This window comes from Phoca vitulina, unplaced genomic scaffold, assembly GCF_004348235.1.
Source record: "Phoca vitulina isolate PV1807 unplaced genomic scaffold, GSC_HSeal_1.0 scaffold20, whole genome shotgun sequence".
Lineage (NCBI taxonomy): Eukaryota > Metazoa > Chordata > Mammalia > Carnivora > Phocidae > Phoca > Phoca vitulina.
Window position 1 is genome coordinate 9899538 of NW_022589723.1, and position 15745 is coordinate 9915282.

The window sequence follows — 15745 nt, forward strand, 5'->3', positions numbered from 1 at the left end:
AACCAATAGAAGTGGAGCATTTTCAATTTAAACTCCCTATAAAATTCGGTTTAACCAACGCTTACAGTGGCGCCAGAGTTTTGAACTCCACTGCGGAGGCTGGAGTACGCGTCCTCTGCGTGGTCGCCTGGATGCAGCTTGCCATGGCCGTACCCTCCCTTGAGGAGCTGGACTCCTTCAAGTACAGCGACCTGCAGAACTTAGCCAAGAATCTGGGCCTCCGGGCTAACCTGAGGGTACGGAGCCGGTAGCGGGCAGGGCAGGGTGAGCGGCCTGCGGTAGACTTGGTGGGAAGGGAGAGAACGGGAATCCCGGGGACTGAGCCACCTGTCCCTCCAACTGTGCAAAAAACGGAAAGGGGGCCATAGCATTCACCTTATTTTGGGGCTGATTTCTGGGGGGGCTCACACAGGCCTTGACTTCAAAAAGGTTTGTTCGGCTTGATGTTATTGGAAGTACTCTGGAATTAATTTAGGAAATGCAGGCCCAGAAAACTCAGGGATGCTGTGTCTAATTCAGGTTGTTAGGCCGTCGCGGAAATAATTGCCTTGGCTTCTGGAAAATTCGAAACTAACAATTCTGTGAATTGTAAATGAATCCCAAATCTCTTAATACTTTATTGGAGGACCTGGAAAAAAAGGATGACTTTCAGAGGACCACCCCATGGACAAATTTTTATAACTCAGCCCTGACCTAGAATGATTGTTCATTTATAATTACCATTGTGGTAGTGTTCTGTTTCAAAACCCGTAAGGTCTTTGACTCCGAGGCGTAAAACGATGAGGGGAAAATGTGGGGATTCAATTTGGGACTGGGGTTTATATATTCTTTAGTGGACTTTTCCCACAAAATACTTACTGGTACTCTGTAGGGTGTGGTATTTACACAGTGAATGCCTAAATCAGGCATTACAAGTGTTTTTAAGTGAGTTAAAATTATCAGTGCCCAGGTACCTGTTAGGGCTTAATAGTAAAGGAGTGTATTTGGAGATACTTCTGAGCTACTACTTCATAAAGCTTTAATTCCTTAGCTTAAATCCCGTAAGCTTTTTGCAGTCTGGTTGGAATCTTATCCCAGACAGCATAGCATCCGGCCTGTGCTGGTCCCTGTACACCTGGCACCTTAGTCCATCTTTCTGCCTTCGCTAATTTTGACTCTTTGGCCTCAGATTCCCTTCTCTCTCCCTCTTCTTTATTTGCATTAATAATTCCCACCTGCTCTTCAGAGTCCAATAGAATTATCACTGACTTAGCTCTTCATCTCCTCCTCTTCGGTCCCTTGGCCCCGGGTCTGCCACCCCCGTAATCCCAGGAGCCCTATGTGCTTTTGAAAACAGTTTAATTTCAGGTACTCTCTTTGAGCACTTGCAGGCTTTTACCTTGCACTCTGGTTATTTGTGTATTACATTATCCTCTCCCCTACAAGTTAAGTTCCTTGAACAAGAATCTCATCCATGCTCCTTGGAAGGTCTTTACAACACTAAGTGCAATACATTTTATTGGGAGATACTGAATAATTATTCTCAATCACTTGTTGGCAGTGCTAGAATAATGCTCCAGACGGTGGCAAGACGGTTACAGCGGAGGCTTCCTGATTTCAGTGCTCTGGATAACATTAACGCCCTACAATCATTTGGGTCTCTGAAGAGCTACTGCAACGGAGATCTTTTTCTAAAAGCCCCACCTGTTGTTCTCTTGAGGCACCTGATCTAGGTTAGCCGATTTATCCCCCGTTTTCATAGAGTAGAATAGTGCAGTGTTTCTGGGCACTACAGACCCCCTTACCTATCTGGCACACGGTAGGTGTCAATACTTATTGAGAGGTACTATTTTCCAGACAAAGTTGACCGCATAAGGCTTTGTTATAAGCAACTGTAGAAAGACAGTTTGAGACAAAGAAAATTAAACTTGAACTAGTTATTAAATTAAGGTATTGTTAATTTTGTTGGGTATAAGAATGGTGTTGCTGTTATGCCCCGACCCCACCCCCCACCTTTTTTCTGTACCCAACCAGCTGACCCTGCCTGGAGAAAATGACCTAACCTTGTTGACTGAACTTATATTTATGACCATAAATTGTAAAATGAGCATTTGATCCCCAGATGCTTCCTTGGTAGTCATTAACTTTCCCATTTTTGAGGACACTTATTTCCTATGTTACCTCAAATTAGCTCCCTTCCCTCACTTGATGACTTTTGCTCATAGGTCATTGGAAAAATAGATGGAGTCAGCAGAGCATTACCTCATCTTTCCACCATCAAACCCTCAGGCCATCTCACATCTGTCCCCTTATACTTTACCTTCTCCTACGGGCAGCCTTGCCGGTTGCGCCGGGGATCCTTGTTCCCGCCTCCAGGGCTACACACCTGCAATTAGCTCCACTCCTCCATCAGTTTCTCCCACTCAGCTGGCTCATTTCCATAATGGATGCAATCAAGTCTTAATATTCCCCATCTTAAAAAACAACAACAACAACAAAAACCTCTCCTGACCACTTGTTCTTCATCTTCTACTCAATTTCTCTGTTCTTTTCCACTGAAATTGCGCTTACCAAGACCACCAGGCTCTGCATCTTCCAAAGCTTGTAGTACATCTCTATCCAACCCTGCTATTCGGCAGGATTGAATCCTTTTTGCTCAAACCACTTTCACCGCTTTTCACTCCTGAAATCTGACCTCTGTTTACCATCACCAGTGCTGCGGACCTGGGCCACAGCCTGTCCGCTGCTCTCCCGCCTTCACTCTGGCCTCACGGTAGTTATTCTCTTGTAATCGAGGCAATATTTGAAACTTAGAAGGCGCCACTTTTTCTGCTCAGTGCCCTCCATTGACTTGCCTCACACCTAAAATAAAATCCAGACTCCTGCAAATGTAATGTGAGGAACTTGGTTTGATCCTGATTTGGAGGGAATTTTTTTAAAAAGAAAACAGCTAAAAATCGAGGCAATTGAGGAAATTTGATTGTGGGCTACATATCAAAGGATATTAGGAAATTAATATTTTTCCTAGGTATGATAATGCATTAGAGGTTATGTAGAATAGCTCCTTATTTTTAGAAGATGTGGCTGATGTATTTAGTGGGAAAGTATCGTGTTGGCTAGAACTTATCTTCAAATAGGTTGGCAAGAAACATTACTGTAGAGCAAATATGAGACTGTATTAATGATTGCTGAATCTAGGTAGGGAGGATAAGAGTGTTTATTATACTATTTCAACTTTTCTATGGACATGACTTTTTTTTATTTGGGGCGCCTGGGTGGCTCAGTCGGTTAAGCGTCTGCCTTCAGCTCAGGTCATGATCCCAGGGTCCTGGGATGGAGCCCCGAGTCAGACTCCCTGCTCAGTGGGGAGTCTGCTTCTCCCTCTCTCTCTGCTGTTGCTCAGGCACTCTTGTGCTCTCTCTTATCTCTCTCTCACTCTCTGAAATAAATAAAATCTTAAAAAAATTTTTTCTTTTAATTTATTCATTTGAGACAGAGACAGAGCATGAACAGGGGAGAGGGGCAGAGGGGGAGAGAGAATCAGGCTCCCTGATGAGCAGAGAGCCTGATGCAGGGCTCAATCCCAGGACTCTGGGATCATGACCTGAGCCACCCATGCGCCCCTGGACTTGACATTTTATTAATAAAAAGTTATAAGCAAGAACGCCGGGGTGGCTCAATCAGTTAAGCATGCACCTCTTGGTTTCGGCTCAGGTCATGGTCTCAGGGTCAGGAGATCGAGCCCTGCATCAGGCTCCAAGCTCAGCAAAGATTCTGCCTAAGCTTCTCTCTCCCTCTCCCTCTGCCTCTTGCCACCACCACCCCCGCCCCACCCCCATCCCAGACCCTCTCCCTCTTTCTCTAAGATAAATAAATCCTTAAAAAATTAAAAAGGTACAAGGAAGAAATCCACACCTTGCCGTGGCCTATACCCCTCTACTTGACCCGGCCTCTGGCTCCATCTTTGATCTCCCGGCCCCCAGTCACCCCAGTGTTCACATGCTCCCCGGCACTGGTGTCTTTCTGTCCTTCCAATTCACCAGCCCACCTCCGGCCTTGGTGCACCCTCTACTTGGGATGCTCTTCCCCGCATCTTCACCTGCTGCCCCTTCTTGTTCACATCTCGGCTTAAAAGTCACCACCTCTGAGAGGCCTTTCCTGACCCTCCCAACTCAGGTAGCACCCTACCCCAGTCCCCAGTTTAATTTTCTGGTAGCCTCTGATGTCGTATCATTTATTTTGAGCTTCATTAATAGACTGCCCAGTAGTCCACCACTGGAGGTTCCTAGAGAGTGGAGACCTTGTCCCTCTGGTTCAGCACTGTCTGTCCAGCGCCTGGAACAGTGTGCAGCATGGTACATGCTAGCCGAGGGGGTGAGGGAACACGTGCGGCTGCTAACACGTGCACTTCCGCTCGGCACTCTTGAGCACCCCTGTAGCATTCAGCCGGCTTGATGCCCTGCCTCGGCTCTGCCTCAGGCACCTTGTTTCGTCATTGTTGCGTGTTTGAGGAGGTTTTTGTGGTATTTTAAGTCTGGAAACCTGTACAATACAGAGCCTATGATTAACATTACTGTATGGTGTATGGTATACTTACAAATGTGCTAAGGTCTTATGTGAAGTGTTCTTAAAACCAAAAAAAAAAAAAAAGACAAAACCCAAAAGGGGTGTAGGAAACTATTGGTGACAGATAAGTGTATGACAGTGATAAAGGTTTCACGGGTATGTATTTATCACCAAACACACAACATTGTGTATATTAGCTATCTATAGCTTTTTGTATGTCGATCATACCTCAATGAAGTGGTTGGGGGAAGAAATGATCGAAGAACCAAGAATGCCTGAATTCTGCCCTGCCAATCACCCCCTTCACAGAGAAGACCCCAAGAGAGATTCAAGGAACAACAGTGGTAGAAAATACGCACCACCTTATTACGAGCTGGTACGGTGCCTGGGAACTCGATGCAGGGCACACTGGGAAACCAGCTGGGGGATGTGCTGCACACCCTACAGCCTCTCCTGTCCCCTGAAGCCCAAACCAAATCCGGATCTCTGCCGTTCTGTCCTGGACACACGCCCAGTGATAAATGGTATGAGATGTGGTGGCTGGGCCCACAGTGAGAAGGAAATCTCTGGTTCTCAGCTGCCTGGCTGAATGGAAGAAGAGGAAAAGACCCAGCCAATATGCTTGACCTTTTAAAAGCACAAGAAAATATAACCAATCAGATTAGTATTTCTCATTCAGGAAGGGAAGGTTTCTCGGGGTGAGAAGAGAAACTAAGAGTCCTTTTCCCCCAGGGACCTGTAACCATCCTCCCCCCGAAGCCTGCCTGTTTGGCATTCCTGATCTGAGAGACCCCCACCATGTTCCATCAGCTGCCCAAGCCAGAAACCTGGGTGTAATACAGTTTCACTATTCCTCAACCCCTGTGTTCATACTGCTTTTACTTCCTAAAAAGATTTTGAATCTGTCCCTATTGCCTTAGTCCTGCTCTAGCTCAGGCCACAGACCTTCCTGCTTTCCTCTACCAGCCTCCCAGCCGCTTTGCTGGCTTCCGCCTTTCTGCCATCCAGTGCATCCTGCACATCGTCCTGCTAGAGTGGTCATTCTGAGCAGTGGAGAACTGGTCACCTCCTGCCCTGCTACAGACTCCTCAGACGCTGCCCTTTGCTCTGAGGGTGAAGTTGCTACTCTTAACAGCCTTACAAAGCCTGGCGGGATCGGCCTCTGCCCACTCTCCCAGGGTCTTCTCTCCCCTTCCCTGAACAGCTCCATGCTCCAGCCACACTGAACTTGAGTTCCCCAAACTCCATTCTTGCCTTCCCGTGCATTTTCTTTACCCCTTCCCTATGGCCACCGCTGTCCCGTTCATCTTTCAGACCTCAGCAGCTGCAGACATCATGTCTTTGCTTAGAACTGGTGTGGCCAGTTACCAGCTCAAGTCCATCCCAGCAGTCCAGACCTTGGCCGAGCCCACCTGTGTTCTGCACAGCAGCCTGGGCATCCTCATGCTGGCGCTTAGCCCGGTGTGTCTGTCGTCATTGCCTCTTTCCCTGTCTGACTTCCCCGTTGTGTGAAATTGGGGTGGCAGGTGGGAGGGGAGGGCGGCAATTCTGTCTTGGTAATCCGGAGCCTGCCCGGAGGACATTTGAGGAGTACAAGGACAGGAGAATAATTATCCTCAAAAAAGGGAAAGTTACTAACCTTTCTTTTTTGCTTACTTGATTTTTGGCCCTACTGATAAACTCTTTAACTCTCCTACAGGCAGACAAGTTGTTAAAAGCCTTGAAAGCCCACCTTAAACACGAGGTAAAAAAAGAAAATGATAATCGGGTAAGTAATATTTTTTAACACCTGTTAAATACTAAAACAATTATATTTAATGAGTGGTAAACACAGCTAGTGTTGACTTAAGACATGCTATTTATCCCTGAAGAGATCATTATTGGTAATAATAAATCCTTTGATAATAGTATTTGTTATAAAGAAACTGCCTAGTAGCGAGTAACCTGTTGAATAAGATGTTCTCATAAAAATGCAAAGGTTAATTAATTACTAGTTGCCAAACCTTACAAGAGCTAGCTTGGTATCAGCAAGGAAGGAACAGGATTCGAAGCCCCAAAAATCCAGGTTAAGTAGCATTCTGTCATTTCTTTTTATGTGATCTTGCAAAACTCAAATGCCTTAATTCTCAGTTTCCTATTCTTTAAATGGAAATAACATCTGCTCTGCTGAATTGAATGTTATGGGGCCTGTGAGAGTGGCTTGTGGTGAACTGGAAACCAGAGTGATGGGGGAGGGGCTGTCGTCGCTGCCTTAGACCGAAGGTTTTCACAGGGCCTGACATAGTCCGTGGATGCTGCGTTAGGGCCAGGATTCTAAACTCGAAATAGAGGAAAATCCAGAAAGGCCTTAAGGCCCTGGGCTTTGAAGAGCATCCATTATCTATCTGGAAATGAAGGTAAATGTAAACATGAATTCAAAATCTAGCCCCACCCCCGTCTTTATCATCTCTATAACTATATTCCAAGTTATAAACATTTAAAACTGTTAGTTAATATTCAAAATTCTTTTGGGGTCCCTGGGTGGCTCAGTCAGTTAAGCATCCAACTCTTGATCTCAGTGTAGGTCTTGATCTCAGGATCGTGTTTTCTAGCCCTGCATTGGGCTTCATGCTGAGTGTGGAGCCTACTTAAAAAATAAACATGAATAAAAATTAAAAATGTAGGCAAAATCCTTTTGATTCCAGGTTTGATTAACTTAAACAAAAAAGGATTAATTCTGAATTCTAGCTTTAAGATTTTACATCAACTAAGTCTCGGTCTCTCTATATAATTCTTTTAATGATTAAGGATACATGATTAGTGCCATTTGAAATCAAGATTTTAGTTTGGATGGTAGTTAATAGAGTAAAATCATCTACCATATTCCAAATTCAACATCTCAGGGGCCATTCCATTTTGAAAAAATTTCACAAAAGCATGACGATAGTCCAAATTCAGTCAGATAAAGAATTCCTGGGGCACCTGGGCGGCTCAGTCGTTAAGCGTCTGCCTTCGGCTCAGGTCATGATCCCAGGGTCCTGGGATCGAGCCCTGCATCGGGCTCCCTGCTCCGCGGGAAGCCTGCTTCTCCCTCTCCCACTCCCCCTGCTTGTGTTCCCTCTCTCGCTGTGTCTCTCTCTGTCAAATAAATAAATAAAATCTTAAAAAAAAAAAAAAATTCCTAAGTGTTGAATCTATAAATAGTGAGCTTAGGGCGCCTGGGTGGCTCAGCTGGTTAAGCGTCTGCCTTTGGCTCAGGTCATGATCCCAGGGTCCCAGGATCGAGCCCCAGGTCGGGCTCCCCGCTCAGTGGGGAGTCTGCTTCTCCCTCTCCTTCTGCCCCTCCCTTACCATTGGCTTGTGCTGTCTCACTCGTGCTCGCTCGCTCTCTTTCAAATCTTTTTTTTAAGATTTTATTTATTTATTTGACAGAGAGAGACAGCGAGAGAGGGAACACAAGCAGGGGGAGTGGGAGAGGGAGAAGCAGGCTTCCCGCGAAGCAGGGAGCCCGATGCGGGACTCGATCCCAGGACCCCGGGATCATGACCCGAGCCGAAGGCAGCCGCCCAACGACTGAGCCACCGGGCGCCCTAAATAAGTACTTTAAAGTGTCTGCGATCCAACGATACATGTACCACAACGGCGTCACGTGTATAGTGGAAGCAGTTTGTGTTTCTTGCCCATGACTCTCCAGGGAGTTGGGAAATGTGCTCCAGATAGCCTCTTTCTACTCTCCTGTATCCCCACCTTTGGATTTGTTTACCTGTTTTCACCTGTCATTTGCTGACCACCTTTGGGGTGAGCTCACAGGTGCATCTGGATGTCCTTTACCACGCTTGTCTCCTTGTTCCTTAGCTCCTGTAACTTTGCTTGCCACTCTTCATCCTGGACCTGACATCATTTGCAAGTGTTTCACTTTTGTTCTATTTTACCTCTGTCTAAAACCTGCCATTCTCTAAGCCTCCTTATTCTTGGACTTCCAACACATTTACATTGTGGTTCTCATTGCAGGATATATGGGAGAATATATGAGGAGCTTTTTACAAATGGTGGTATATAGGCCTCACTAAATCAGCTCTCAGGGGGTGGGGTCCAGGCAGCGTCATGAGATGGAGTGAAAAATCAGGATACAAAGCACTCTAGCCACCACTCCCACATGCAGAGCGCCAGGTGTCAGGGCCTTGTAAAATATTGGAAGGCTTCTCTGTAAGGAAATTGGATGGCATCAAGCTAAGGCCTCTGTCTTCTGGCATTCAAGGATTCCCTTGCCTAACAGCCTCCTCCCCACCTAAGGATCCTAGTAGATCAGATCCTGCCAGATGAGACCCTGCCACACATCCAAGGCCCTGATGAGGTCTTTCTTGTTTTCTGAAATAGGATAGATAGCCTACAGTCACCAGACATTTGAGGGGAAGCCTGCAGTGTGAGAGAGCTGAAGATAAAAAGATGACCCTAAAGGAGACCCAGAAAACAAACAAAAGCTTTAAGGGGGGGAAAGAAAAAAAAACCTTACAAAAAACTTAATGATTTATCAACTAGAATTCAGCTACACAGACACGGCACAGATGATTCAATTAAGGTTATATAACAAGCTATAAATGTTAACAACTTAGAGAATAGATGACAGACATTGAGCAAGAAAAGGAGGACAACAGGTGAAGAGAAGTATAAGGATTCTGTACTTGGATTTTACAGGAGGTTTTGTGTAGGTGTGGGACAAGATGTAAAGGTTTCAGAATCGTTAGAGCAGCAAAGGTAACTAATAGAATGAAGGGGTACAGTGCTCTCAGGAAGAAGATGGGAGAGGAGAGTGGGACCAGTGAGCTAAACTGCAGCCCGTGCTAGGCTCTGAAAACAGCTGCTGCAGATACAAACGCGTGGCCCACCAACAAACCGCACGTAAGGAACTACCTGAAGCGAAGCCCCAGAAATGGGAGGGCCGGCTTTCCATTAGAATCTCTTCAGTACCTCCTAATTTTTTTAGCCACAGGTGTGTAATATTAGTTGATTTCTCGATTAGAATTTATGTGTGAAAACAACACCAAAAGCAAATCTCCTTTATAGTGAAGACAGGCCTTCCTCATACTCATGATCATTTCTCACTTATTTTTTTTTTTCCTAGTGCTTCCATAGTTTCATTTTTACATTCAAATCTTTGACCCATCCAGATTGTGTTTTGGTGTGAAAAAAAATCAGGCTTCATTTTCCTCCCCCCACCAAAGAGATAAAAAAGCATAGTTAGTTTTCTCTGCATCACGTGTTGAATCGTGACTCTAGTCTTTCCCCATTAGTATGAAGTGCAACTATTACCAAACAGTGAGTTCTTACGTAAGCAAATCTGTTGGGGATATTCTGATACTTGTACCACACTGTTCTGATAACGGAGCTCTTTACTTTTAGTTTATGGTAGTACAGGTGTCATTCTTACCTTACTCCCTTATTTTGGCCTTGGACAAGTTACTTTAGATTCTCTAAGCCTCAATTCCCCCTCCGAACTGGGGATAATGTTAATACCTTTCTCATAGGCTTTGAGGAATAAATGAGATAACCCATGTAAATACTTAGCCCAAAAAATTTTTTATATTAGCTATAGTTATTAGAGCATACTGCCTAGTACTATGCTTTGTGTATATTCAAAAAATTAATGCTAATTTGCTTATTTACTCACATTAAGAAAACTTGGAATGCTTTCCTAGCCTAGTTTTTAAGCTGGGGTTGTTAAATGTGATTCTTTTCTTTCTTTTTTTTAGATTTTATTTATTTGTCAGAGCACAAGCAAGGAGAGTGGGAGAGGGAGAAGCAGGCTTCCTGCAGAGCAGGGAGCCCGATGCGGGGCTCGATCCCAGGACCCTGGAATCATGACCCGAGCCAAAGGCAGATGCTTAACCAACTGAGTCACCCAGGCACCCCTGATTGTTTCTTTTCAAATGCTCTGAAATTCTTGTCCTGGCCTATACCTTTAGTATAAGAGAGTTTTAAAATTACCTTTTGTAAAATGTTTTTTATTCAGTTTAAATTCTGATTCTTCCTGAACATTATAACTCTAAAAATAGGAAAAGGCAGATGAATGCCTTTCTTTTCAGGATGGAAGTCAAACTTCTGCATCGTCTTGTGACGAGGCTGAGATGCAGAGTGGCAGCCAGGAACAAGCTGAGAGAGAGCCGGTTGGCCATGGCACCAAAACCAGGAGAAGGCGCAGGACGCTCCACAGGAACCCTGACTCCCAGGTGAATGGATGTGTGCAAATTTTGACCACCACCTGTGCCAAAATGGGTATATTCTTAGGGAACTTTCTCTTTGAATTTCCTTCTGACATCCAGTGGTTGTAAACTGTGTGTGCTGTCAGCTCCATGAAAGCAGAGACCCAAGTCTAGACTGGTCATCACACAGAGTGAGAAGCACTCACTGAGGATTGAGCACAAATTAAATATTCGTTGAGTAAATATGAAAGAATTAAGTGCTCATTTAAGTGAGGGATAGTAAGAAGGAAAGAGAAACTAACATTAGTAAGATTTTTTTTTTTTTTCTTTTCAACTAGCCTCAGACCTAGTGATCACTCTTCGGTTGGTCATTCAGCATAATGGTCAGGTGATTAGCCAGGGGCTTCCCTCAGTTACTTTGAGAGGACTCTGATTTTATTCTTTTTTATCCTCTCATTCAAATGTAACTTTACAAGACACAGTCCTAATTTTTATTTTCTAATTCCATATAGTCCCTAGGAGAGCTAATCTTGCCATTTAAGCTTTTCAGTGGCCCCCTAGTATGTCCTATTCCCAACTCTGCCACCCAGAAATCTAATTCTCCTAGTTTTCTTCCTTTAGCCCCTTTTCAGTGTGGGTGTCTGTCTTTGGAAGGCAGTGGTGACTTTTTATCATTTAAATCCTTTATTCCCTTTTAACATTTGTAGCAGGATGATTCAGAGATAAAAATAAATGATCACGCTGAATTGCAGAATCAAGAGAAGCAGGAAAACCAGGATCTCAGAACAGTTGCAGAAGTTCCTTCACCACCAGATGAGAGCCAAGAAGAGGAGAATGCCGTTTCCTCAGGAAAAAGAAGAATAAATGGTATGCCAAAATAAGAACAAAACGAAACCCTGAAATTCCTAGGGGTACCCCTGTGCGTTCATTTCCTAGGACTGCCATAACAAAGTACCACAAACTAGACGCATTGTCCTCAGGTCCCATCAGGGTTACTAAAGGCTAAGGCTTCCACCTACCTTTCTGAGGAACACCATTCAACCCAGACACCATGCTGTAGAACTAAGTGTTCTATAATTACAGCAGAAGTTAAGACCAAATACACTAGCCCATCAAGTCCTCTCCAGTACTGTTGTGGAGAAACCAGCAGAAGAGTGGTAGCTGGGAAGTTGAGGGAAGCTGATCTCCATGTGGATAAAACCTGGCCTCTCCTCCTCCCCATCAGCTCCTCTGACCCGCTCCAGACACCGGGGCACAGAGCTGTGTACCCGCTCCTTCACGACCGCAGAAAGGGGGCCGCAAAGTCTCCCTTCCTGGGGGGGTTCTTAGTCTCTAACCTAAAATCCTCTTCCCTAAACTGTGTCAACTAAAAGTCTGTTTCGGTGAGACCAGAAACCTTCAGTTCCCCCAGACCTAACAGGACTGGGTGCTTTATGATTTCATTCCCCGGGAAGCGCGCCCACTGCCGCGGTGTCTCGTGTTCGCGTCCCCGCTGCAGCCCGGTCTGCGCCCCGGAGGCGGCGCCTGATGGGGGGAGAGAGGGGGGGACCCACTCCCGTGGCCTCTCCGCAGTTACGCGCAGAACTTCTAACGCTGAGCCTTCCCTCCTTCCCCAGAATTTGGAATGTCTTACCAAATGTACAAAGTTGCTGGAGGTACAGTTTCTGATTCTGACTGAGCCTGCAATTTTTGATCAACACCCTGGGGGATTAAGATGCATATGCCTCATAAGCCCACTTTAAAATCATGATTTAGAGCAAGATAGAAATGTGACGAAGAGTCAGAAGTGGGGGTGGGATTACTGGTGTCTGCTGTTGCACCCATCATTTTGTCAGGGAGACTTAGCTGCAGGACCCGGTTTCAAGGGCATGGAGAAACAAGGGTGGCCGCATTAAGTTCCCCTGATGAAACACAAGCTATTGGAAGAACAAAAATAGGATCACGTAGTTTCTGGTAAGAGGTGGTTTTTTTGTTTGTTTTAACTTTTTATTTTGACATAATTTCAGACTTAAAGTTGCAAGAACAGTACCAAGTGTTGCTCTGTTCTTGATTTCCGAAATGTTAACATTTTGCCACATTTACTTTGGTCCTTCTCTGTTTATATACACATACGCATCTGTATAGGTGTGTCTACATTTTGTTCCCGGAGAGTAATTTGCAGAAATGTGCTCCTTGCCCCCTAAATACTTCAGCGTGTGTTTCTTAAAACGCAGGTTTTAGGGGCACCTGCCTGGCTGACTGAGTTGGTAGAGCATGCGACTCTTTTTTTTTAAGATTTTATTTATTTGACAGAGCACAAAGCAGAGGGAGGGAGAGGGAGAAGCAGGCTCCCTGCCGAGCAAGGAGCCCGATGTGGGACTCGATCCCAGGACCCTGGGATCATGACCCAGGCCGAAGGCAGCCACTCAACGGACTGAGCCACCCAGGCGTCCCAAGCATGCGATTCTTGATCTCAGGGTCGTGAGTTCAAGCCCCATCTTGGGCCTAGAGCTTAAAATAAAACAAAAAAACACAGGACTTTCTCTCACAAATGTATGGAGTACAAAAAGCTCATTGGTAAGGATTCATAGTCCACATTGCAACTAACCTTTGAGAAACTACCATTTGTCGGGGCACCTGGGTGGTTTAGTCGGTTAAACGTCTCCCTTCAGCTCAGGTCAGGATTCCGGGGTCCTGGGATCGAGCCCCGCATCGGGCTCCCTGCTCGGCGGGAGGCCTGCTTCTCCCTCTCCCACTCCCCCTGCTTGTGTTCCCTCTCTGGCTGTCTCTCTCTCTGTCAAATAAAATCTTTAAAAAAAAAAAAAAAGAAAAGAAACTACCATTTGTCAAGAGGTACTTAGCATAGTATCAGAAAAGAATATCCACAGTTCTCTGAAAAGGCTTAATATTACAATACTCTCCCCTTTCAACCACCTGTTTGTGGCAAGATTTGTTTTCATATATACTTAAAACAGTATATCATAATATACTGTATGCAAAAGCAGATAAGAGAATCCAGCTGTCTTTAAGTCAGACATTAAGTAATCAGTGAAAATATGCCATCTTCTCACTATTTTTGTTTTGGAAATTTTAGCCATTTTTCATAAATGTTCTTGTTAACATACACTAAAAAACAATGTACTTGTTTATCAAACATTTTTTAATGTTTTAATTGTAATATCTACTGGCACATACTGATAGAATGTAAACAAAAACAGGGGGGTCCTCCATAATTTCTAAGAGTATAACATGATCTGAGACTAGAAGTGTGAGAATTGCTAATCTGTTCTATAGATGACCTTATTTGTTTCATGAGTTACTCTTTTTTTTGTTAAAGAAAACTTTTTTTTTTTTTTTAATTTTATTTATTTGTCAGCAAGAGAGAGCACAAGCAGGGAGAGCGGCAGGCAGAGGAAGAAGCAGGCTCCTTGCTGAGCAAGGAACCTCATGCAGGACTCAATCCCAGGACCCTGGGATCATGACCTGAGCCAAAGGCAGACACTTAACTGACTGAGCCACCCAGACATCCCTTCATGAGTTATTCTATTCATATCCATTAAAGCAAAGGAAAATCTTGGCTCTTGGATTTCATTGTCATGTGTCTTTAGTCTACATTAATATGGAACATTCTTCAGTCTTCCTTGAAGTCTTTGAGGATTTTTTTTTAATGTTTACATTTTTTAATACAGGCCAATTTTGGGGGTCCTCAGCCTTGATTTGTCTAATATGTGCGGAGGGTTAGATTTAGATCCAGCACCTGTGGCAGGGATCCCACAGAGTAATCCTCGGTGCCCCCCCAGAAGGCACAGGTGGTGGCTTGTTAACAGGTGATCACCCTGCTAAGTTACTCCTTTGGGAAGTTGCTTTTTTTCTTTTTTTCCATTTATAGTAAGTATCTGGTGAGGCGTGACTCTGACTCCATCAGTATCCTGTTTTGCATGGAACTTTACGTTTCTGGTTTTAGAGGCAAGTTCCAAGCAGAAGCTCCTGCAGCCCCTCCTGCTCTACCCAGTAATTCTTTGATGTCTTATGGATGCATTGGGAAACCTTTAGTATGAGTGACATGATTATAAATAGTAATTCTTGAAAACCCACTTGGATTTTTTTTTTTTTAAAGATTTTATTTATTTATTTGACAGAGATACCGAGAGCAGGAACACAGCAGGGCGAGTGGGAGAAGGAGAAGCAGGCTTCCCACCGAGCAGGGAGCCTGATGCGGGGCTCGATCCCAGGACCCTGGGATCATGACCTGAGCCGAAAGCAGACGCTTAACGACTGAGCCACCCAGGCACCCCCCACTTGGATATTTTTAAGTAGATTGCCTCAAGTTGAAAAAGATAACAGAATGTTGTTGTAAGTGAGGGAAAATGGCTAGTACATACACCATGATTACAGCTAGATTTAAAGAATAAAAACCAGTATGGAAGCGGAGGACCTGAGGAAATATGCCAAAATGCTCATGGTAAGGATGTTTCTTAGGTTGGTGGGATTGTGTAATTTTTTTTTAAGATTTTATTTTTAAGTAATCTCTACACCTAATTTGGGGATCGAACTTACAACCCTGAGATCAAGAGTCACATGCTCTACCAACTGAACCAGCCAGCCATCCCAGGATTGTGTGATTTGTATCATTCTAGTTACAATAACCTGTTCATAGCAAAAGTTTTGAAAAAGTGTTCTTAAATTTCTTTTATTATTTATTTATTTATTTATTTATTCATTTGCGAGCATGAGCCAGGGGCGGGGCGTGGAGAGGGAGAAGCAGACTCCCCACTGAGTAGGGAGCCCAATCGGGGCTTGATCCCAGGACTCTGGTATCATGACCTGAGCTGAAGGCAGACGCTTAACCGACTGAGCTACCCAGGCACCCCTTAAATTTTGATATATTTATGTAACTTCTATACAGGAAACATAAAATTTCTTCCTGCTTGAAGCATATGAGCTAAAATTGTAGTGATGCTATAATTCATTCTTTGTGCTCATTTTTCCCACCACCTTGCAGACCTCATCACATGAAAATACCTTCATGTTAACTTCTAGAA

General features: G+C 44.5%; 1 protein-coding gene across 2 annotated transcripts in view; it reads left to right on the forward strand.

Moving 5' to 3' along the window:
- Positions 1-73: 73 nt before the first annotated feature.
- NUSAP1 (nucleolar and spindle associated protein 1) overlaps positions 74-15745 on the forward strand; it is a 34348-nt gene continuing 18676 nt past the window's right edge. Inside the window, exons 1-4 of one of the 2 annotated variants that reach the window (XM_032417814.1) lie at positions 74-236; positions 6245-6313; positions 10608-10751; positions 11432-11591. In XM_032417814.1, coding sequence (XP_032273705.1) covers positions 132-236; positions 6245-6313; positions 10608-10751; positions 11432-11591 — 478 coding nt within the window. In that variant the 5' untranslated portion in view covers positions 74-131. The remainder of the gene's footprint in view (positions 237-6244; positions 6314-10607; positions 10752-11431; positions 11592-15745) is intronic. The other variant, XM_032417815.1, reaches the window with a different exon arrangement.